At 37.0% G+C, this 24,119-nt stretch overlaps 1 protein-coding gene across 9 annotated transcripts in view; it reads right to left on the bottom strand.

The window, feature by feature from the left end:
• EVI5 (ecotropic viral integration site 5) overlaps positions 1 to 24,119 on the bottom strand; it is a 203,871-nt gene that overhangs the window by 140,905 nt on the left and 38,847 nt on the right. For all 9 annotated transcript variants that reach the window (XM_059082311.2, XM_067042691.1, XM_059082379.2 and 6 more), the window contains exon 2: positions 5,882 to 6,111. In XM_059082311.2, the coding sequence (XP_058938294.1) occupies positions 5,882 to 6,030 (149 nt within the window). In that variant the 5' untranslated portion in view covers positions 6,031 to 6,111. The remainder of the gene's footprint in view (positions 1 to 5,881; positions 6,112 to 24,119) is intronic.

The raw sequence follows: 24,119 nt of genomic DNA, 5'->3' as shown, positions 1-24,119 counted from the left end.
GTCCAGGAAGATCCCACATGCCGTGGAGCAACAAAGCCCATGCACCACAACTACTGAGCCTGCACTCTAGAGCCTGCAAGCCACAACTACTGAGCCCGCGTGCCACAACTACTGAAGCCCAGGAGCCTAGAGTCCACGCTCCGAAACAAGAGAAGTCACCGCAGTGAGAAGCCCATGCACTGCAACAAAGAGTAGCCGCCGCTCACCACAACTAGAGAAAGCCCGCACGCAGCCATGAAGACCCAACGCAGCCAAAAATAAATAAATTTATTAATAAATTTATTAATAAACAAAACCAGGGATAAAGAAAAAATCTAAAAGGAGACAGAGAGGGAAAATGGCACATTATATACACAGGAACAAAGATAAGGATTGCATCAGATTTCCTGATGTAAACAATACAAGAGTGAAGTCAATGACACATCATTACAGTACTGAAGGAAAACAAACAAAAAAAAACAAACAAAAAGCCCTGTCAACCTAGAGTCCTATACTTCAGAAAAAATATTTTTAAAAAATCAAAGGCAAAATGAAGACTCAGACATACAGAAGTAACCCACACTACGTGAAATATAAAAGCAAGTCCTCCAGACAGAAGGAAAATTCTATCAGTTGGAAATCTGGAGCTAAAAAAGAACCAAAGAACACCAGAAATGGAAAGTATGTAGGCAAATATAAGATTTTTTTCTTATTATTTCAATCTCATTTAAAAGATAATTGACTATTGAAGCAAAAATAATAATGTAGTATGGGGTTTATAACATACACAAAAGCAAAATGCATGATAAAACTAGCACAAAGGATTGGAGAGGAGAAATGGAAATGTACTATTCTAAATTCTTACACTATGTGTGAAATGGTATGAGATCTCTTGAAAGCATACTGTGCTGTTAATTAAGGATGTATACTATGAACCCTAAAGCAACCAGCAAAATAACGAAGAGTTATAGTCAATAAATCAACAAAAGATAAAATAGAATCATAAACAACATTTCATTCAGTCAAAAGGCAGAAAAAATAAAAGAACAGGGCTTCCCTGGTGGCACAGTGGTTGAGAGTCCACCTGCCGATGCAGGGGACATGGGTTCATGCCCCAGTCCGGGAAGATCCCACATGCCGCGGAGCGGCTGGGCCCGTGAGCCATGGCCACTGAGCCTGCGCATCCGGAGCCTGTGCTCCGCAGCGGGAGAGGCCACAACAGAGAGAGGCTCGCTTACCACAAAAAAAAAAAAAGATAAAGAACAGTAAAACAAGATGACAAATATAAACATAACCATATCAAGAATTACATTAAATGTAAATGATCTATTTTCCTCAAAACCTAGAAAATACTATGTTAAGTAAAAGAAGCTAGTCACAAAAGACTACCAATGAAATGTCCAGAATAGGCAAATCCATGGAGACAGAAAATAGATTAGTGGTTACCAGCAGCTGGAAGGAGGGAGGAAAGGGGAGACTAATGGGTACAAAGTTTCTTTTGGGAGTCATAAAAATGTTCTGAAATTGGATAGTGGTAATGTTTGCACAACTGTGTGAGTGTACTAAAAATACCACTAAATTGTACACTTTAAAGGGATGGATTTTATGGTATGTGAATAATTAAGAGCACAATAACATTACAATAAAAATACTGGAAAAGGTGCTGAAATAATAATAAGCATATATTTTCTAAGATCCAGCAAGAAGATTCTAATCCCCACTTCACTCTATAAGGAGTGTGAATATGTGATCTGCTTTGGCCAATAAAATCTGAGTTGAAGTTATGTGTATCACTCTCTAGCAGATGTTTTAAGATATATTTCCACTATTTGCCATGAGTCTGGTTTATCCTGCATAGGTGCTGGTCACTGGTCCAGAAATGAAAAAGTGTGCCCCAAAAATGTACTCAGCCTGCAGTTTGAGATGAACATTAATGTGAGCAAGAAATAATTTTGTCATAATATTTTAAAGTGATCTAATTACCGTAATTAAAAGGCAAAGATTGTCAGATTGTATTTTAAAAAGCAAGAGCCACTATATGTTGTCTAACTGACAAACTTTAAAGATAAAGAAAAAAATAGAATAAAAGTAAAGGATGGAAAAATATATAAAATTTTAACATTATTCAAAAGAAAGCTACAGTGACTAGAAGAGATAAAGTAGATTTCTAAGCAAACAATATTACTAGGGATAATGAGTGCATTTCACAACAGGACATAACAATTTTGAATGTTTATATACACAATAATAAAACTTCAAATTACATGAAACAAAGACTGATAAAATTTAAAGAGAAATAAATCCACAATTATAGTTGGAGGTTTCAATACTCCTCTCTCAACATCCGACATCAATATCTGATACAACAAGTAAACATAAAACCAGCAAAGATACAGTAGACTTGAACAACACAATCCATTTGAATCAATTAACATTTATAGAATACGCAACCAAACAACAGCTAAATACACAATCTTCTCAAGTGCACATAAAATATTTATCAAAACAGACCATACTCAGGACCATAAAATTTAAAGGGATGTTGCTAAAGCAGAGCTTTAGGAGAAACGTACAGCACTAAACACTTATATTAGAAAAGAGGAACGATCACAAAGATATTACACAAGACATTACAGATAAAGGTCAAAGACATCGAAGACAACTACAGACCAATTTCCCTCCTGAACATAGATGCAAAAATTCCAAACAAAATTTTAGCACATCAAATCCAACAATATTTTATAAAGACAGTAAACAATACTTTATAAAGACAGTATATAATGACTAAGTGGGGTTTATCCTAGGAATGCAAAGTTGGTTTAACATTTAAAAATCAATGTAGGGCTTCCCTGGTGGCACAGTGGTTGAGAGTCCGCCTGCCGATGCAGGGGACACAGGTTCGAGCCCTGGTCTGGGAAGATCCCACATGCCGCAGAGCAACTGGGCCTGTGAGCCACAACTGCTGAGCCTGCTCGCCTGGAGCCTGTGCTCCGCAACAAGAGAGGCCATGACAGTGAGAGGCCCGCGCACTGCGATGAAGAGTGGCCCCCACTCGCCGCAACTAGAGAAAGCCCTTGCACAGAAACGAAGACCCAATGCAGCCAAAATTAAATAAATAAATAAATAATTTTTTTAAAAAAAAATCAATGTAATTTGCCATATTAAACTAAAAGAGGAAAATGATGTAATCATTTCAATAGTTTCAGGAAAAGCATTTGACAAAATCCAACTTCTGTTTCTTATAAACTCTCAGCAAATGAGAAATAGAAAGGAACTTCTTCAATCTGATAAAAGTCATCTACAGAAACCTACAATTAACTTCATATTTAATGCTTTCCCCTTAAGATCAGGAAAACAAGGCTATCTGTTCATCGCTTACACTCAAATTTGTACTGGAGGTACTAGTCAGTTGCAATAAGGCAAGAAAAAGATATAAAAGGTATCCATATTGTAAAGGAAGACACAAACATGCTTTTATTCACAAACCACATGCTCATCTATGTAGAAAATCTAACGGAATCTAGAAAAACAACAAAACCTACCAGAACAAGGGAATTTATCAAGGCAGCAGGATACACGAATGACAAAAGAAAAATGACTGTATTTCTATATCTATATGGTAGCAATGAACAATCAAAAATTAAATTTACAAAAACAATACCATGCACAAGTAATAAGTAAATGAGAAATATATTGTGTTCATGGGTGGAAGGCAATACTGTTAGGAATTCAACAGCATTCTGATTAAAATCTCAGCAAGCATTTTTGTACAAATTACTTCATGTAAAATTCACAAGGGTATGATAAACAGCAAAAATAGTCAAGAACACAAAGATGGAGGATTAACATTATCTGATTTCAAGACTTATTAGGAAGCTACAATAATCAAGACAGTGTCATACTAACATTAAAGTAGACAAATAGATCAGTGGAACAGAAAAAGAATCCAGAAATAAGCACATAACATATACAGACAACAGACTTTTGACAAAAGTGCAAAAGTAATTAAGTGGAGAAAGGACAGTCTTTTCAACAAATACAAAAACAATTAAACATGCATATTCAAAAACTGAACTTTGATCTATGCTCTGTTTCATACAAATAAATTAACTCAAATGTATGACAGTAAATCTAAAACTTAAAAATATAAAACTTCTCTAACACAGGAGTCTACCTGTGTGACCTTGAGCCATCAAAAGCAAAGTCCATGAAAGAACAACTTCAAATTGGACTTAATCACAATTTAAAACTTTTGCTCTTCAAAAGATAATGCTAAGAGAATAAGCCACAGACTGCAAAAAAATATTTGAAAAACACATATTTGGATAAAGGACTTGCACCTGAAATATATAAAGAACTCTTAAAACCAATAATAAGAAAGCAAACAACCTAATTTTTTTAAATGGGCAAAAATTTCAGACAGGCATTTAATCAAAGATGATATATCAATGGCAAATAAGCACATAAAAAGATGCTCAACACCATTAGGGAAATGCAAATTAAAACCACAAGATACAAATACCTATTAGAATGGCTAAAATTAAAAGACTGACTGTACCAAGCATTGGTAAGGATGTAGAAGAACTGAAATGTTCATACACTGATGATGAGAATGTGGAAAACTATAGGCCCTTTGGAAAACAGTCTGACAATTAAATGTACACCTACCATATAAACCAGCCATTCCATTCCTAGGTATCTACCCAGGAGAAATGAAAGCATAAATCTATACAAAGGTTTGTACACAAATGTTTATAGCATTTAACAACAGGTGAGTAGGTAAACTGTGATATATCCATACAATGGAATATTACTAAGCAAAAAAAGGAATGAAGTATTCATATGTACTACAACATAAAAATTATGCTAGTGAAATAACCCATTAAAAAAGAGTATATACTGTATGATTCTATTTCTATAAAACTGTAGAAAATGCAAACTAATCTACAGTGACCAAAGGCAAATCAACAGCTATCTGGGGATAGAAAGGCAGATAACAGATATGTTCATTTTCTTGATTTGGTTGATAATTTCATAGGTATATACATATGTCAAAACTTATCAAATTGTACACATTAAGCATGTGTACTTTATTATGTACATTATATATCAAAAGAGCTGTTAGAAATTATCTCTCTTATTACCCTTAAAGCCAGTGGTGGTATATATCTTGACTGAACGTAAAAGGACACTCTTCCAATAATTCTTTAATAGCTGATACCCTAAAGAACTTTGATAGTAATATTAGTGAAGGGGCACCCAGGGTCCACAGTACACATTAATAACAAAGTAAACAAGTATTCTATATCACACTATTAAAAGAAAAGAATACTCAGCCTTCCATGAATAAATTTATTAAGAGATTTCCCACTCTAAATCACAAATCAGATATCCATCCTAAATTAAATAATTCTACAGCTTAACCAAAGGGGACTATTTAGAGAGTTTAAAAAACAAAAATGGAAGTTGTATTTGCCTTAAAAATCTCTTTTAAAATTCAGGAAAAATTTAGATGATTTGCTATATTAAGAAAACAAATCTCTACAGCTATCCAAGGTAGAAGAAAGTTTTAGCCCAACTTTAGTTTTAAGACCAACTCCTCCAAAAAAGACTTGAATACTTTTGTTAAGTAGCTCTGATAAACAAGGAGCCAAAAACTAAACATTTTTTTTTCCTTTGGCCACACCACACAGCTTGCAGGACCTCATTCCCTGACCAGGGCTAGAACCCAGGCCACAGCAGTGAAAGCCCAGAATCCTAACCACTAGGCCACCAGGGAACTCCCCTAAACATTCTTAATTTGAACAAATATTTAAAATTTTGATTATGGCACATATACATATATGAATGGCTGAGTTTGTATGATAATTAAAAGAAAGAAAACCCAAGCAACCTCAGTTACCTATTTTGTTCCTCCAGTTTAGCCAGGAGTTCTAAGTCGTCTGGACTCAACTGTGATGGGGAAGATGGTGAAAGCGCTGGCGTTGACAGTGTGGTAGACGAGGATGTAGTGTGTAATGAAGCAGATGGACTTGCCACCTGACTGGCCATCTGACTGACTGTATGTGACACTGTGTTCTTCACCCATGAGAGAGTAGAACTCAACTTTTCTGCAACCTTGTCTGTCGCCACCTAAGGATAAAAATAACAGTTGAATACATCAATTATATTGTATGCATTACCAAGAACTTGATAATCCTGGTTAGTTTTACTTTATAACCACCATCAGAATATTCTCTTTGAATTAATAAAGGTAAAACCTGTTTTAGCAATGATTGTTCTAACACAGAGCTTTTGGAAACTCCTTATTTCAGTTCTGTGACAGGAACAAATTAGAACAATGTTTTCCAAACTACAGGCTAAAATCCATCAGGGAGTGATAAAATCAATTCAGTAGGTAACACCACCGTTTTATAAAAATGAAAAAGAGGAGAAAGTGTCAATGTAAAGATATGTTGTCTTATAAAATTTCTGTCTCAGTTGCATATATGTATTAAAACTACATACTACATGTATGTTGAGTTGGGATATGAAATATATTCTTTATTTGGGTTACAGTCAAAAACATTTGAAAGCCGAGGAACTAAAGCATGTCCATTAGGTGATGAGGACAGCAAAATCCTATAATATGACCAACAATTCAACAAAAACTGGGCTTAGCATAAATAAGATGAAATGAGACTCACGATGTATCTTCAAACCACTAAAGTGTATTTTTATTGAAGAGGATTTAGCTCCAGAAGAACAAAATTATGATAAATGATTGACTTAACAGAGTAAGAGAGTTTCAGGGTACAATTTTCAAACAGTTAGAACTAGTCAGAAATAGAATGGGATGCCTAGAAAGAGTAGACATTCTCTACCAATGGCTACAATTAAGAATCCATAACACAACATTGTAAAGCAACCATACTCCAATAAAAAATTTTTTAAAAGAATCCATTATAAGAGTCAACATGGAAACCTAAATGTCCTCTGACAGATGAATGGATAAAGAAGATGTGGTACATATATACAATGGAATACTACTCAGCCATAAAAAGAATGAAATAATGCCATTTGCAGCAACATGGATGCAACTACAGATTATCATACTAAGTGAAGTAAGTCAGAAAGAGAAAACAAATACCATATGATATCACTGATATGTGGAATCTAAAATATGACACAAATGAACATATCTATGAAACAGACTCAAGAACATAGAGAATAAACTGGTGGTTTCCAAGAGGGACAGGGTTAGGGGAGGGGTGAAGTGGAATGGGAGTTTGGCATTAGCAGATGCAAACTGGTATATATAGAATGGATAAACAACAAGGTCTTACTGTATACCACAGGGAACTATATTTAATATCCTGTGATAAACCATAATAGAAAAGAATATGAAAAAGAATGTTAAAAAAATTAACTATAAGAGTCAAAAGTCAAGAGTTGGTTGAAGATGAGTTTCTGTTTTAGATGGGCAACCAGGACTAAAATAGTCTTTTAAATCCCTCCCATCTCTAAGATTCAATGAACTATACAAACGTCTATATATTCTTCATAAATCATGCCAAAGTCCTAAGCAGATATGCCTACAGCAAATTCATTTGAAACACAAAATATTCGTAAGTAATATTCAAACAGGCGTTACTTCACTAATGAAAAACAATGTGAACAATAACCATATTTGAATATCTATATAAAACTAAACATTCTTAATTTGAGTTTACAAAATTAGGTACAGTAGTTTTTTTAAGGGATTATACTTTTTTGAAACTATCACAAAGAGAGCTTCTTTTTTTTTTTAATAGATCTTTATAGGAGTACAGCTGCTTCACAATACTGTGTTAGTTTCTGTTGTACAACAAAGTGAGTCAGTCATATGCATATATATACCTCATATCCCCTCCCTCTTGAGCCTCCCTATCCCACCCCTCTAGGTCATCACAAAGCACCAAGCTGATCTCCCTGTGCTATGTGGCTGCTTCCCACTAGGTAACTATTTTACATTTGGTAGTGTATATATGTCGATGCTACTCTCACTTCACCCCAGAGTGAAGATAAGTCAGAAAAAGAAAAAGAGCTTCTTGATTGTGAAGTTCTTAGACAAAAACTATGAAGTGCTTTTACGTGCTTTGAGAAGATCTTAAATTTTATGCAATAGAATATGACTAAAGCACTATAAAGTTGTTTTCTAGATAGACATATTCTCAGCTAACCTTGGTTACATATAGCAATTTATACACACAAAAATTTAAACACAAATAAAAATGCCACCCAGACTATCTTAGCAGATACTACTCTCCCCTCATTGGCTGTCCAACTCTTTCCTTCTCACTTCATCAACACAGACATGTCCCCACTTCCTTTCACCTCACCCAGCAGCAGGAAAATTCAATGTAGGTAAAAGGGATTCTAAGGTCATAGTTATGCCACTCAATGTGAGACTAGAACTTCTGAGACAAAGATTTGATTACAAGTGAATAGGAGCAAGAGTTTTATTAACTTAAAGATACCTCTCATTTCTTTTCATTTTCAGTAACTTTTTCATTTTAGAACTTACTTGGAATGGCATTATAGAAGAGATCAGGGAGCTCTTACTGTTGAGGGAAGAACCCACAAGAAAGACAAGTAGGATGAAGTAGGGGAACCAAGGAAAAGAAGTATGGGGACGATCATTTAGGCTTCCAGGCCAAAAAAAAAAAGTCCTCGCCAATGAATAGACCAGCAGCACAGTTCATTAGGGCAAAAGGCCAGATAGTAACCAATAATTTAGCCAGAACTTCCTTTGTACCAGGAAATGGTAAGAGCCATGGCAGACAACAAGACAGCTTGTTGTAGTTTGTTATCCTATTGATTTCCTCTACTCAGTTACAACTACAAATTCAATTGTGAAGATGGCACTAATTTGCATCCCACAAGCACACTATATTGTAAAACAGAAAACCTAACATGTAAAATTTACAGAAAAATGTTACCCTTTACTAAATAACACTGACGACTAATGTCAAATATACTTACAACTTTCAAAAATTAATGCTTACAACAAGGACCTACTGTATAGCACAGGGAACTATATTCAGTATCTTGTAATAACCTATAAGGGAAAAGAATCTGAAAAAAAAAGAATCAAAGGATCACTTTGATTTATACACCAGAAACACTATAAATCAACTATACTTCAATCTTAAAATTGAAGTATATGGAAATAAATACGGGAAAAAAATTTTAAAGAAAGAATTAATGCTTTACCTTTCCATTTTATAAAAGTTCTCTACTCGAGCTAACTGTAGCAAAGGCAAAAAACACCTATTATTTGCTTTAATTTGTTTTTTAAAATAAATTTATCATACCCTTTCTGCACACTGTAGCAACAGGCTTCCACTTTAAAAATCTGGAATAGGGCTTCTCTGGTGGCACAGTGGTTGAGAGTCTGCCTGCCGATGCAGGGGACACAGGTTCGTACCCCGGTCTGGGAGAATCCCACATGCCACGGAGCGGCTAGGTCCGTGAGCCATGGCCGCTGAGCCTGCGCGTCCAGAGCCTGTGCTCCACAACGGGAGAGGCCACAACAGTGAGAGGCCCGCATACCGCAAAAAAAAAAAAAAAAAAAATTGGAATAACCCAGAGCACAATCCTGACATCCTTTCAACCTTGATGAAATGAGATTCAGTCTACAACTACTGAAGGCTCAACAACCCATCTTTACAATTTAAAATTTTTAAATATAATTGGAGTATTTAATTGCAGTTGCACTTTAATAAAGTTTAATTCTCATGGTTCTAGAAATCCCACAGGACTGAGTTATACTTGATATATCATCATGTCTTATTTTTCCTTTAACTCTACTTTTCCAAATCTCTAACCTGCCACCTCTAAACCTCTTTCCCTCATCCGATGGTAAACTGAGGTCATGAGGACACAATAAATCTGACAATGCAATTATGTCACAAAGGTTGTCACAAAGTTCCTGTCTACCTCATAGAGGTGTTATGCATTTATTTTTAAACATGAACATACTTTGAAAAGATTAAAACCATTATTAAAAAGGCTTGGTAATCAGACACAAAAGGCCATACATCGTATGATTCCATTTACATAAAATGTCCAGAATAGGCAAACCCAGAGACAGAAAGTAGTTGGGTGGCTTGGAGGGACTGGAGATGGGAGGATGGGGAATGACTGCTAATGGGTAGAGTTTCTACCTAGAGTGATGAAAATGCTCTGGGACTGGACTGCAGTGACAGTTATACGACCCTGTGAATATACTAAATGCCACTAAAATGTACACTTGAAAGGAGTGAATTTTATGGTATGTGAATTATATCTCAATTTTAAAAGAGCTTAGTCAATCTGAAAAATCTACATAATGGATAATTCCAACTATATGACATTCTGGAAAAGGCAAAATTATGGAGACAATAAAAAGATCAGGATTTGGGCATGGGAAGGGACAAACAAGCAGAACACAGAGGATTTTTAGGGTAGTGAAAATGCTCTGAATGACACAATAATGGTAGATACATGCCATTACACATTTGTCCAAGCCCACAGAATGTAAGCCATCAAGCGTGAACTATAATATAAACTATGGACTGGATGATTATGATGTGTCAACATAGTCTCATCAATTGTAACACAGGTACCACTCTGGTGGTGAATGTTGATAATGTGGGATGGGTCTGCATGTGTAGGGGTAAGGAGTAGATGGGAAATCTCTGTGCTTTCCACTCAATTTTGCTATCAAACTAAAACTGCTCTTAAAAAATAAAATACTAATAAAATAAATTAAATAAGAAGTTTAGTAAAAGCCTTAGATATTGCTATAATATTTGAATAGGATCTCCCATGAGAAACAATCATGGTTCCCTTATCATTTTATATTTTATTAGAACTTATAAAGATGCTCTTAACTCCCCAAAAGGACTGTTTTTAAAGATTCCAATTTTAGATCCAAAATCTAAAATACTCTAAAGCAGGTATCACTACTTTCCCCATCTTAAAAGTGATGACACATTGGGGCTTCCCTGGTGGCGCAGTGGTTGAGAGTCCACCTGCCGATGCAGGGGACATGGGATCGTGCCCTGGTCCGGGAAGATCCCGCATGCCACGGAGCAGCTGGGCCCGTGAGCCATGGCCGCTGAGCCTGTGCGTCCGGAGCCTGTGCTCCACAACGGGAGAGGTCACAGCAGTGAGAGGCCCGCGTACCATGCAAAAAAAAAAAAAAAAAAAAAGTGATGACACTTTTTTTTTTTCTTGTGAAGCTTGTCTTGTGATCTATTTTGTGATCTATTTTTTTTAACATCTTTATTGGAGTATAATTGCTTTACAATGGTGTATTCGTTTCTGCTTTACAACAAAGTGAATCAGAGGACACTTTTTAAATGATGACCCAGAGAGGTTACACAACTTTTATACTAGAAAGCTATTAAGAGTGGAACAGTCTGGTTTGAGATTCTCTGCTCTTAACCACTGTCAAGAGTGAACAAGACCCGTGACTTCTCTGGTGGTCCAGTGGTAAGACTCCACACTCCCAATGCAGGGGACCCAGGTTTGATCCCTGGTTGGGCAACTAGATCCCGCATGCATACCCCAACTGAGAGTTAGCATGCTGCAATTAAGAGTCAGCGTGCTGCAACTAAGAAATGTGAGTGCTGCAACTATAAGCCTGCATGCTACAACAAAGATCCTGCAATGCCGCAACTAAGACCCGGTGCTACCCTAAATAAATAAATAAATAAATGTTAAAACAACAACAACAAAATAAAGTGTACAATGCAATGTTTAAAAAAAAGAAAAAAAGTGAATTAGACCAAAAGTTGGCAAGAGATGTAGTCACTAATGACCTCAATTAATCCATTCCACAGTGAAGGAAGCAGAAACCAGATTACAGAAGGTTGAGGACCATCTTAGAGAATGAGGAGCTGCAAAATAATCCCATTTCTATCACTGTGACCTTTATTCTTGATTCAGACTGATTCCTGAAGGCTGGAGGTTCCAGTAAATTGGTCAGGATTTTACTATGTAACAAAACTTACTTTCCAAAAATGCCTTTAAACACACTAACTTCAGTTGATTTTATGAAACAAAGAAAAATATTGATACAATTCAGATAACTAGACTCTTTTTTTTTTTTTCCTATCATTTTGCAGTTACTTTGTTTTATAGTATCAAGGCTGGGACTTCCCTGGCAGTCCAGTGGTTAAGATTCCACGCTGCCAATTCAGGGAACATGGGCTCGATCCCTGGTCAGAGAACTAAGATCTCACATGCCATGCGGTGTGGGCAAAAAAAAAAAAAAAAAAAGAAAGGCTGATTCAACAATTTAGCATATTTTTTAGGACTTTTCACAACAATTAGTATTAACTCTTTTTTTTTTTGGCCATGCCAAATACATATATATGTATATATGAATATGTATATCTGTATATATATATATATATGTATATCTACATATATATATACATATGTATATATTCACATAGATTCAGAATAGATAAGGAACTCCTAAAATAAATAACTCAAACAATCCAATAAAACATGGGCAAAGGACATTTCTCCAAAGATATACAAATGGCCAATAAGCATAATAGGCATATGAAAAGATACTCAACATCACTAATTACGGAATGCAAACCAAAACCACAATAAGATACCACTTCACACACATTAGGAAAGCTGGTTTTTTTCATTTTTATTTTATACTGGAGTATAGTTGATTAACAATGTCGTGTTAGTTTCAGTTGTACAGCAGTGATTTACTTACACATGATTACATATACATGTATCTATTCATGTACACACTGCTATATTTAAAATAGATAACCAATAAGGATTTACTGTACAGCACAGGGAACTCTGCTCAATACTCTGTATTAACCTAAATGGAAAAGGAATTTGAAAAAGAATAGGACAGCTATTATAAAAATTAAAATTAAAAAAATAAAAACGAAAGGAGAAACTAACACTCTTGTAAAACAGTTATACTCAAATAAAGATGTTAAAAAATAAATAAATAAAATAAAAATGAATAAAAATTTTTAAAAACGTAAAATAACAAGTATCGGCATTGCTGATAGGAATGTCAAGTGGTAAGAAGGTGCAGCTGCTGTGGAAACAAATATGATGGTTCCTCAAAAAACTGAACATAGGATTACCATATAACCCAGCAATTCCACTTCTGGGTATGTACCCAAAAGGATTAAAAGCAGGGATATTTGTATATCCAAGTTCGTAGCAGCATTATTCACAACATCCAAATGGCAGGAGCAACTCAAGTGTTCATCAATGGATAAATACATTTTTTTAATGTACTATAGGGACTTCCCTGGTGGCGCAGTGGTTAAGAATCCGCCTGCCAATGCAGGGAACACGGGTTCGAGCCCTGGGCTGGGAAGATCCCACATGCCACGGAGCAACTAAGCCCACGCGCCACTACTGAGCCTGCGCTCTAGAGCCCACAAGCCACAACTACTGAAGCCCGCACACCACCATGAAGAGTAGCCCTGGCTCACAGCAACTGGAGAAAGCCTGCATGCAGCAATGAAGACCCAACACAGCCAAAAATAAGTAAATAAATAAAATCCAAAAAAGAAAAAAAAAAAGTACTATATACACATTGTTATGTGCAATGGAATATTATTTGGCCTTAAAAAGGAAGAAAATTCTGACATATGCTACATGAATGAACCCTAAAGGCATTATTTTAAGTGAAATAAGCCAGTCACAAAATGACAAATATCCTATGATTCCACTTATATGAGGTACCGAGAGTAGTCAAATTCATAGAGGCAGAAAGTAGACTGGCTGCCTGGGAGGTGGGGAATGGGGAGTTTAACAGGTACTCTGGAGATGGAGTGATGATGGTTGTACAACACTGTGAGTGTACTTAATGCCACTGAACTGTACACCTAAAAATGCTTAAAATGTGGAACTTCCCTGCTGGCGCAGTGGTTAAGAATCCGCCTGCCAATGCAGGGGTCACGGGTTCAAACCCTGGTCCAGGGAGATCCCACATGATGCAGAGCAACTAACCCCATGCACCACAACTACTGAGCCTGTGCTCTAGAGCCTGTGAGCCACAACTACTGACCCCACGTGCCACAACTACTTAAGTCTGTGCGCCTAGAGTCGGTGCTCCACAACAAGAGAAGCCCACGCACCACAACGAAGAGTAGCCCCTGCTCGTCACAACCAGAGAAAGCCTGCGTGCAGCAACAAAGACCCAACACAGCCAAAAATAAATAAATAAAATAAATAAATTTATTTTTTTTTAATGCTTAAAATGGTAAATTTTTTGTTATGTATAGTTGGTCCTTGAACAACATGGATTTGAACTGCATGGGTCCACTTATACACAGATTTTTTGCAATAAATATGTACTACAGTACTACAAGATCTGTGAATGAATCTGAGGATGCAGAACCATGAATACAGAGTTCCAGCTGTAAAGTCCTACATGAATTTTCAACTGTGGGAGGGTCGGTGCCATTAACTCCCGTGTTATTCAAGGGTCAATGGTGTATTTTATCATAATTAAATGAAAAAAAGAAATTTACATCTTTCATTCCTTATATAAGTAATCTGTGTCTTTCTCTCTTTTGGTCTTTTGTTAGACTGGCTAGAGGTCTATCAATCTTTTCAAAGAACCAGCTTTTAGTTTTGTTGATTTTCTGTTATTGTCTTCCTGTTTTTGGTTTTATTTATTTATGCTCTAATTTTTATATATTTCTTCCACTTGCTTAAGGCTTATATTGCTCTTTTTCTCTGGTGGTCTAAGCTGGAAGCTTAGAAACTCATTTTATATCTTTCTTCTTTTCTAACATATACATTCAATGCTCTAAACTAATCTCTAAGCACTGCTTTTGCTGCTTTTCATTTTCCTTTATTTGAAAATATTTAAAATTTTTCTTTGGACTTTTTTTTTGATCCATGTGTTATTTAAAAGTGTGCTGTTTAATCTCCAAATATTTTCAGATTTTCCAACTATCTTTCTGTTATTTCTAACTTAATTCCATTGTGGTCTAAGAGCACATGTTCAGGTATGTTTTATGACTCAGAATATAGTGCATCTTGAAGACTGCTACATGTGAGCCTGAAAAGAATGTATATTCAGTGGTTGTCAGATAAACATCATTAAATACACTTGACTGATGGTACTGTTCAGCTATATCCTTACTGATTTTCTGCCTCTGCTGTACCTATAAATTACTGAAAGACAGGTGCTGAAGTCTCCAACCATAACAGTGAGTGTATCTAGTTCTCCTTGAAGTTCTATCAGTTTTTGCCTCATAAACTATGTCTTTCAGGAGATTTGACCCTTTTATAAATACATAATATCTGAAAATTTTCCTTCTCAAGTCTGCTTTGTCTGAAATTAATACAGCTACTCCAGCTTTCTATAGAGTATTCAAAAAAGTAAATAAATAATTCATACAATACATGGGTGGGTTTGAAGGCCATCTGGTTTCCAGTTTCTGGCTGTTTTTGCCTGGGTTATTTCCCTTACCTTCCTAGAAATACAATTTTGCATTTAAAAAGATGTTTGCATTTCTAGATGCTTTATATAGGAAGTTTTTCCAAGCTATGTAGTGAACCATACTGCTAAAAGCTGAAGTCCTGTAGAGTAGGTGATTTTTTTTTTTTTTAAGAACTTCTCAGAGACATAACTATAGAAGACAGAGGAATGTACTTTCCAAACTCAACTGCCCGTAAATCCTTTTTTCACCATTATCTCCAAAACATATTCTGAGAAATGCTGTTTCCAAAGAGTATTCATTCTTTAAGGCATTTGTAACTTCATGTTCTCACCTTTCCCTTCATTTCTATGGTACATTTCGTCTATATAGTCAGTCCTCTGTAAACGGTGGTCCCACATCCACCAATTCAACCAACCATGGATAGAAAATATTGAGGGGAAAAAAAATTCCAGAAAGTTCCAAACAGCAAAACTTGAATTCGCCCCTCACTGGCAACTATGTACACAGAATTTACATTTTATTAGGTATTATAAATAATCTATATATGATTGAAAGTATTCAGAGATATGCATAAGTTATATGCAACTACTGCGCCACTGAGTATCCCAGGATTTTGGTATCCACAGGGGTCCTGGAATCAATACCCTGCAGATACTGAGAACGACTGTATTGAATATTTTGATATTCATTAGTAAAGTAATACCAGTTAATATTTACTGAGTGCTTAGACTCAGATACTTGATGATATCACCTAATTTAACCTCCAACCCTATGGTATACATGTTATATTGTCCTTATATTGTTATGTTATTAAACATTTAGATGTACTGCCTCTTAGCTCCTTACAAAATAAAAAGAATATTTCATATATATTCATATTGTCACCAAAAAGAGTATAATAGGTCAAAGAGACTACTCTTTACTTTTCATGAATCCTCTTGATGACTTAAGAACAAAGCTATGTATACAGTAATCAAAACAGAATGGTACTGGCACAAAAACAGATACATAGATCAACGGAATAGAATAGAGAGCCCAGAAATAAACGCATGCACCTATGGTCAATTAAACTATGACAAAGGAGGCAAGAATATACCATGGAGAAAAGACAGTTTCTTCAACAGTGATCCTGGGAAAACTGGACAGCCACATGTCAAACAATGAGATTAGAATATTCCTTCATACCATACACAAAAATAAACTCAAATATAAGACCTGAAACCATAAAACTCCTAGAAGAAACACTCTTTGACATAAATTGTAGCAGTATTTTCTTGTGGCAGTCTCCTAAGGCAAAAGAAATAAAAGCAAAAATAAACAAATGTAACTTGATTAAACTTAGACGCTTTTGAACAGCAAAGGAAACCACTGACCAAACAAAAAGAACACCTATGGAATGGGAGAAAATATTTGCAAATGATGTGAACCACAAGAGGTTAATATCCAAAATACACAAATAGCTCATACAACTCAAAGTCGAAAAAAAAAAACCAAACCCAATCAAAAAATGGGCAGAAGATCTGATTAGACATTTCTCCAAAGAAGTCATACAGATGGCTAACAGGCACATGAAAAGATGCTCAGCATCGCTAATTATTAGAGACATGCAAATCAAAACCACAATAACATACATCATCAAAAAGTCTACAAATAGGGACTTCCCTGGCGGGCCAGAGGTTAAGACTCCGTGCGTACAATGCAGGGGGCACGGGTTTGATCCCTGGTCTGTGAACTAAGATCCTACATGCCACACAGCACAACCAAAAAATAAAACAAAAATTTTTTGTTAAATAGTTGAGTTGGGGGACGCCTTCAAGATGGCGGAGGAGTAAGACATGGAGATCACCTTTCTCCCCACAATACATCAAAACTACAGCTACATATGGAACAACTCCTATAGAACACCTACTGAATGCTGGCAGAAGACCTGAGACTTCCCAAAAGTCAAGAAACTCCCCACATACCTAGGTAGGGCAAAAGAAAAAAGGAAAAACAGAGACAAAAGAATAGGGATGGGACCTGCACTTCGGGGAGGGAGCTGCGAAGGAGGAACTGTTTCCACACACTAGGAAGCCCCTTCACTGGCAGAGACAGGGGGTGGGCAAGGGGGAAGCTTCGGAGCCAAGGAAGAGAGTGCAGCAAGAGGGGTGCAAAGGACAAAGTGGAGTGATTCCTGCACAGAGGATCACTGCGGACCAGCACTCACCAGCCTGAGAGGCTTGTCTGCTCACCCGCCAGGGCAGGTGGGGGCTGGGAGCTGAGGCTCAGGCTTCAGAGGTCAGATCCCAGTGAGAGAACTGGGGTTGGCTGCGTGAAGACAGCCTGACGGGGGTTAGCCCACCACAGCTAGCCAGGAGGGCGTCCAGGAAAAAGTCTGGACCTGCCTAAGAGGCAAGAGACCATTGCTTCCGGGTGTGCAAGGAGAGGGAATCCAGAGCACTGCCTAAAAGAGCTCCAGAGACGGGCGCAAGCCGCAGATATCAGCGTGGACACCAGAGACAGGCATAAGACCCATCTGCTTCTTGGTCTGCTGCCACCAGGAAGCCTGTGTGCAAGCACAGGTCACTATCCACACCTCCCCTCCAGGGAGTGGGTGCAGCCTGCCACTGCCAGGGTCCCGTGATCCAGGGACAACTTCCCCAGGAGAATACACGGTGTGCCTCAGGCTGTTGCAACGTCATGCTGGTCTCTGCTGAGAGGCCGACACAGGATAGTCCTGAATTCTGTACCCCTCCCTTCCCCGGGCCTGAGTGAGCAAGAGCCCCCTAATCAGCTGCTCCTTTAACCCCGTCCTATCTGGGTGGGGAACAGATGCCATCAGGCAACCTACACGCAGAGGCAAGGCCAAATCCAAAGATGAACCCCAGGAGCTGTGCAAACAAAGAAGAGAAAGGGAAATTTCTCCCAGCAACCTCAGGAGAAGTGGATTAAATCTCCACAGTCAACTTGATGTACCCTGCATCTGTGGAATACCTCAATAGACAATGAGTCATCCAAAATTAAGGTAGTGAACTTTAGGAGCAACTGTAGGCTTGCAGTTTCCTTTCTGAATCTAATTTGTTTCTGGTTTTAGGTTTATCTTCGTTTAGTATTTAGAGCTTATTATCATTGGTATATTTGTTTACTGATTTGGTCGCTCTCTTCCTTTTTTAAAATATATATATTTTTTTTTTTTTCCTTTTTCACTTTTTGTAGTGTGTTATGTGTATGCTTCTTTGTGTGACTTTGTCTCTATAGCTTAGCTTTTGCCATTTGTCCTAGGGTTCTATCGTTTTTTGTTTTTGTTTTTTTAGTATAGATTTTAGCACTTCTTATCATTGGTGGATTTCTTTTTTGGTTTGGTAGATCTCTTCTTTCTCTCTTTTTTTAATTACTTTTTAATTTTTTTATTTTAATAATTTTTTCCATTTTAGTAACATATTATTTATTTCCCCTTCCTTCCTTCCTTCCTTCCTTCCTTCCCCCCTTCCTTCTTTGCTCCCTCCCTCCCTTCCTCTCTCTCTCTCTTTCTTTCTTTTTCTCCCTCTTCTACTGAGCTGTGTGGCTGACAGGGTGTTGGTGCTCTGGCCGATTATCAGTCCTGAGCCTCTGAGGTGGGAGAGCCGAGCTGAGTTCAGGACATTGGTCCACCAGAGACCTCCTGGCCCCATGTAATATCAAATGGCAAAAGATCTCCCCAAGATCTCCATCTCAACACTCAGACCCAGCTCCACTCAACGAGCAGCAAGCTCCAGTGCTGGACACCCCATGCCAAACAACTAGCAAGAAAGGAACACAACCTCACCCATTAGCAGAAAGGCTGCCTAAAATCATAATAAGGTCACAGACACCCCAAAACACACGACCAGACACGATCCTGCCCACCAGAAAGACAAGATCCAGCCTCATCCAGAAGAATACAGGCATCAGTCACCCCCACCTGGAAGCCTACACAACCCACTGAACCAAACTTATCCACTGGAAGCAGACACCAGAAACAAAGGGAACTACAAACCTGAAGCCTGCGAAAAGGAGACCCCAAACACAGTAAGTTAAGCAAAATGAGAAGACAGAGAAATACACAGCAGATGAAGGAGCAAGGTAAAAACCGACCAGACCAAACAAATGCAGAGGAAACAAGCAGTCTACCTGAAAAAGAATTCAGAGTAATGATAGTAAAGATGATCTAAAATCTTGGAAACAGAATGTAGCAAATAAAAGAAATGTTTAACAAGGACCCAGAAGAACTAAACAGCAAACAAATAATGATGAACAACACAATAAATGAAATTAAAAATTCTCTAGAAGTAATCAATAACAGAATACCTGAGGCAGAAGAACGGATAAGTGATCTGGAAGATAAGACAGTGGAAATAACTACCGCAGAGCAGAATAAAGAAAAAAGAATGAAAAGAATTGAGGACAATCTCAGAGACCTCTGGGACAACATTCAATGCACAAACATTCAAATTATAGGGGTCCCAGAAGAAGAGAAAAAGAAAGGGACTGAGAAAATATTTGAAGAGATTATAGTTGAAAACTTCCCTAATATGGGAAAGGAAATAGTCAATCAAGTCCAGGAAGCACAGAGTCCCATACAGGATAAATCCAAGGAGAAACACACCAAGACACAAATTAATCAAACTATCAAAACTTAAATACAAAGAAAAATATTAAAAGAAGCAAGGGTAAAACAACAAATAATATACAAGGAATCCCCATAACGTTAACAGCTGATCTTTCACCAGAAGCTCTGCAAGCCAGAAGGGAGTGGCAGGACATATTTAAAGTGATGAAAGGGAAAAACCTACAAGCAAGATTACTCTACCCAGCAAGGATCTCATTCAGATTCGATGGAGAAACTGAAACCTTTACAGACAAGCAAAAGTTAAGAGAATTTAGCACCACCAAACCAGCTCTACAACAAATGCTAAAGGAACTTCTCTAGGCAGGAAAAACAAGAGAAAGAAAACACCTACAAGAACAAACCCAAAACAATTAAGAAAATGGTAATAGGAACATACATATCGATAACTATCTTAAATGTAAATGGATTAAATGCTCCCACCAAAAGACATAGAATGGATGGCTGAATGTATACAAAAACAAGACCTGTATATATGCTATCTACAAGAGACCCACTTCAGACCTAGGGACACATACAGACTGAAAGTGAGGGGATGGAAAAAGATATTCCATGCAAATGGAAATCAAAAGAAAGCTGGAATACCAATCCTCATATCAGACAAAACAAACATTAAAATAAAGACTATTACAAGAGACAAAGAAGGACACTACATAATGATCAAGGTATCAATCCAAGAAGAAGACAACAATTGTAAATATTTATGCACCCAACATAGGAGCACCTCAATACATGACGCAAATGCTAACAGCCATAAAAGGGGAAATCGACAATAACACAATCATAGCAGGGGACTTTAACACCCCACTGTCAGCAATCGACAGATCATCCAAAATGAAAATAAATAAGGAAACACAAGTTTTAAATGATATATTAAACAAGATGGACTGAATTGATATTTATAGGACATTCCATTCAAAAACAACAGAATACACCTTCTTCTCAAGTGCTCATGGAACATTCTCCAGGACAGATCATATCCTGGGTCACAAATCAAGCCTTGGTAAATTTAAGAAAATTGAAATATTATCAAGTATCTTTTCCATCCACAATGATTTGAGACTAGATATTAATTACAGGAAAAAATTTGTAAAAAAACACAAACACATGGAGGCTACACAATACACTACTAAATAACCAAAAGATCACTGAGGAAATCAAAAAATACCTAGAAACAAATGACAATGAAAACACAGTGACCCAAAACCTATGGGATGCAGCAAAAGCAGTTCTAAAAGGGAAGTTTATAGCAATCAATCGCACCTCAAGAAACAAGAAACATCCCAAATAAGCAACCTAACCTTACACCTAAAGCAAATAGAGAAAGAAGAACAACATCCCAAATAAGCAACCTAACCTTACACCTAAAGCAAATAGAGAAAGAAGAACAAAAAAACCCCAAAGTTGGCAGAAGGAAAGAAATCATAAAGATCAGATCAGAAATAAATGAAAATGAAATGAAGGAAATGATAGCAAAGATGAATAAAACTAAAAGCTGGTTCTTTGTGAAGATAAACAAAATTGATAAACCATTAGCCAGACTCATCAAGAAGAAAAGGGAGAAGACTCAAATCAACAGAATTAGAAATGAAAAAGGAGAAGTAACAACTGACACTGCAGAAATACAAAGGATCATGAGAGATTACTACAAACAACTATATGCCAATAAAATGGACAACCTGGAAAACATGGACAAATTCTTAGAAAAGCACAACCTTCTGAAACTGAACCAGGAAGAAATAGAAAATATAAACAGACCAATCACAGGCACTCAAATTGAGACTGTGATTAAAAATCTTCCAATAAATAAAAGCCCAGGACCAGATGGATTCACAGCCAAATTCTATCAACCATTTAGAGAAGAACTAACACCTATCCTTCTCAAATCTTCCAAACTATAGCAGAGGGAGGAACACTCCCAAACTCATTCTACGAGGCCACCCTCACTCGGATACCAAAACCAGACAAAGACATCACAAAGAAAGAAAACTACAGGCCAATATCACTGATGAACATAGATGCAAAAATCCTCAACAAAATACTAGCAAACAGAATCCAACAGCACATTAAAAGGATCATACACCATGATGAAGTGGGGTTTATCCCAGGAATGCAAGGATTCCTCAATATATGGAAATCAATCAACATGATAAACCATATTAACAAACTGAAGGAGAAAAACCATATGATCATCTGAACAGATGCAGAAAAAGCTTTCGACAAAATTCAACACCGATTTATGATAAAAACCCTCCAAAAAGTAGGCACAGAAGGAATTTACCTCAAGATAATAAAGGCCATAGATGACAAACCCACAGACAACATCATTCTCAATGGTGAAAAACTGAAACCGTTTCCTCTATGATCAGGAACAAGACAAGGTTGTCCACTCTCACCACTATTATTCAACATGGTTTTGGAAGTTTTAGCCATAGCAATCAGAGAAGAAAAAGAAATAAAAGGAATCCAAATTGGAAAAGAAGAAGTAAAGCTATCACTGTTTGCAGATGACATGATACTATACATAGAGAATCCTAAATATGGTACCAGAAAACTACTAGAGCTAATGAATTAATTTGGTAAAGCAGCGGGATACAAAATTAATGCCCAGAAATCTCTTGCATTCCTATACACTAATGATGAAAAATCTGAAAGAGAAATTAAGGAAACATTCCCATTTACCACTGCAACAAAAAGAATAAAATACGTAGGAATAAACCTACCTAAGGAGACAAAGGACCTGTATGCAGAAAACTATAATACGCTGATGAAAGAAATTAAAGATGATACAAACAGATAAATATACCATGTTCTTGGACTGGTAGAATCAACACTGAAAATAACTATACTACCCAAAGCAGTCTACATATTCAATGTAATCCCTATCAAACTACCAATAGCATTTTTCACAGAACTAGAACAAAAAAATTTCACAATTTGTAATGGAAACATAAAAGACACCGACTAGCCAAAGCAATCCTTTTTTTTTTTTTTTTTTTTTTAACGGTACGCGGGCCTCTCCCAATTGCGGCCTCTCCCGTTGCGGACCACAGGCTCCAGGCACGCAGGCTCAGAGGCCATGGCTCACGGGCCCAGTCGCACCATGGCATGTGGGATCTTCCCCGACCAGGGCACGAACCCATGTCCCCTGCATCGGCAGGCAGATTCTCAACCACTGTGCCACCAGGGAAGCCCCAAAGCAATCTTAAGAAAGAAAAATGGAGCTGGAGGAATCAGGCTCCCAGACTGCAGACTATACTACAAAGCTACAGTAATCAAGACAGTATGGTACTGGCACAAAAACAGAAATATAGATCAATGGAACAGGATAGAAAGCCCAGAGATAAACCCACGCATATATGGTCATCTTATTTTTGATAAAAGAGGCAAAAATATACAACGGAAAAAAGACAGCCTCTTCAATAAGTGGTGCTGGGAAAACTGGACAGCTACATGTAAAAGAATGAAATTAGAACACTCCCTAACACCGTACACAAAAATAAACTCAAAATGGATTAAAAACCTAAATGTAAGGCCAGACACTATAAAACTCTTAGAGAAAAACATAGGCAGAACACTCTGTGACATAAATCACAGCAAGATCCTCTTTGACCCCCCTCCTAGAGAAATGGAAACAAAAACAAACAAATGGGACCTAATGAAACTTAAAAGCTTTTGCACAGCAAAGGATACCATAAACAAGATGAAAAAACAACAATCAGCATGGGAGAAAATATTTGCAAATGAAGCAACTGACAAAGGATTAATCTCCAAAATTTACAAGCAGCGCATGAAGCTCAATATCAAAAAAACAAACAACCCAAACCAAAAATGGGCAGAAGACCTAAACAGACATTTCTCCCAAGAAGATATACAGATTGCCAACAAACACATGAAAGAATGCTCAACGTCACTAATCATTAGAGAAATGCACATCAAAACTACAATGAAGTATCACCTCACACCACTCAGAATGGCCATCATCAAAAACATCTACAAACAATAAATGCTAGAGAGGGTGTGGAGAAAAGGGAACCCTCTTGCACTGTTGATGG

The sequence above is a fragment of the Kogia breviceps genome, chromosome 1, assembly GCF_026419965.1.
Source record: "Kogia breviceps isolate mKogBre1 chromosome 1, mKogBre1 haplotype 1, whole genome shotgun sequence".
Taxonomy (NCBI): Eukaryota; Metazoa; Chordata; class Mammalia; order Artiodactyla; family Physeteridae; genus Kogia; species Kogia breviceps.
Note: the sequence above shows the minus strand (reverse complement) of the source record. Positions and strands in the feature narration are given on the sequence as shown.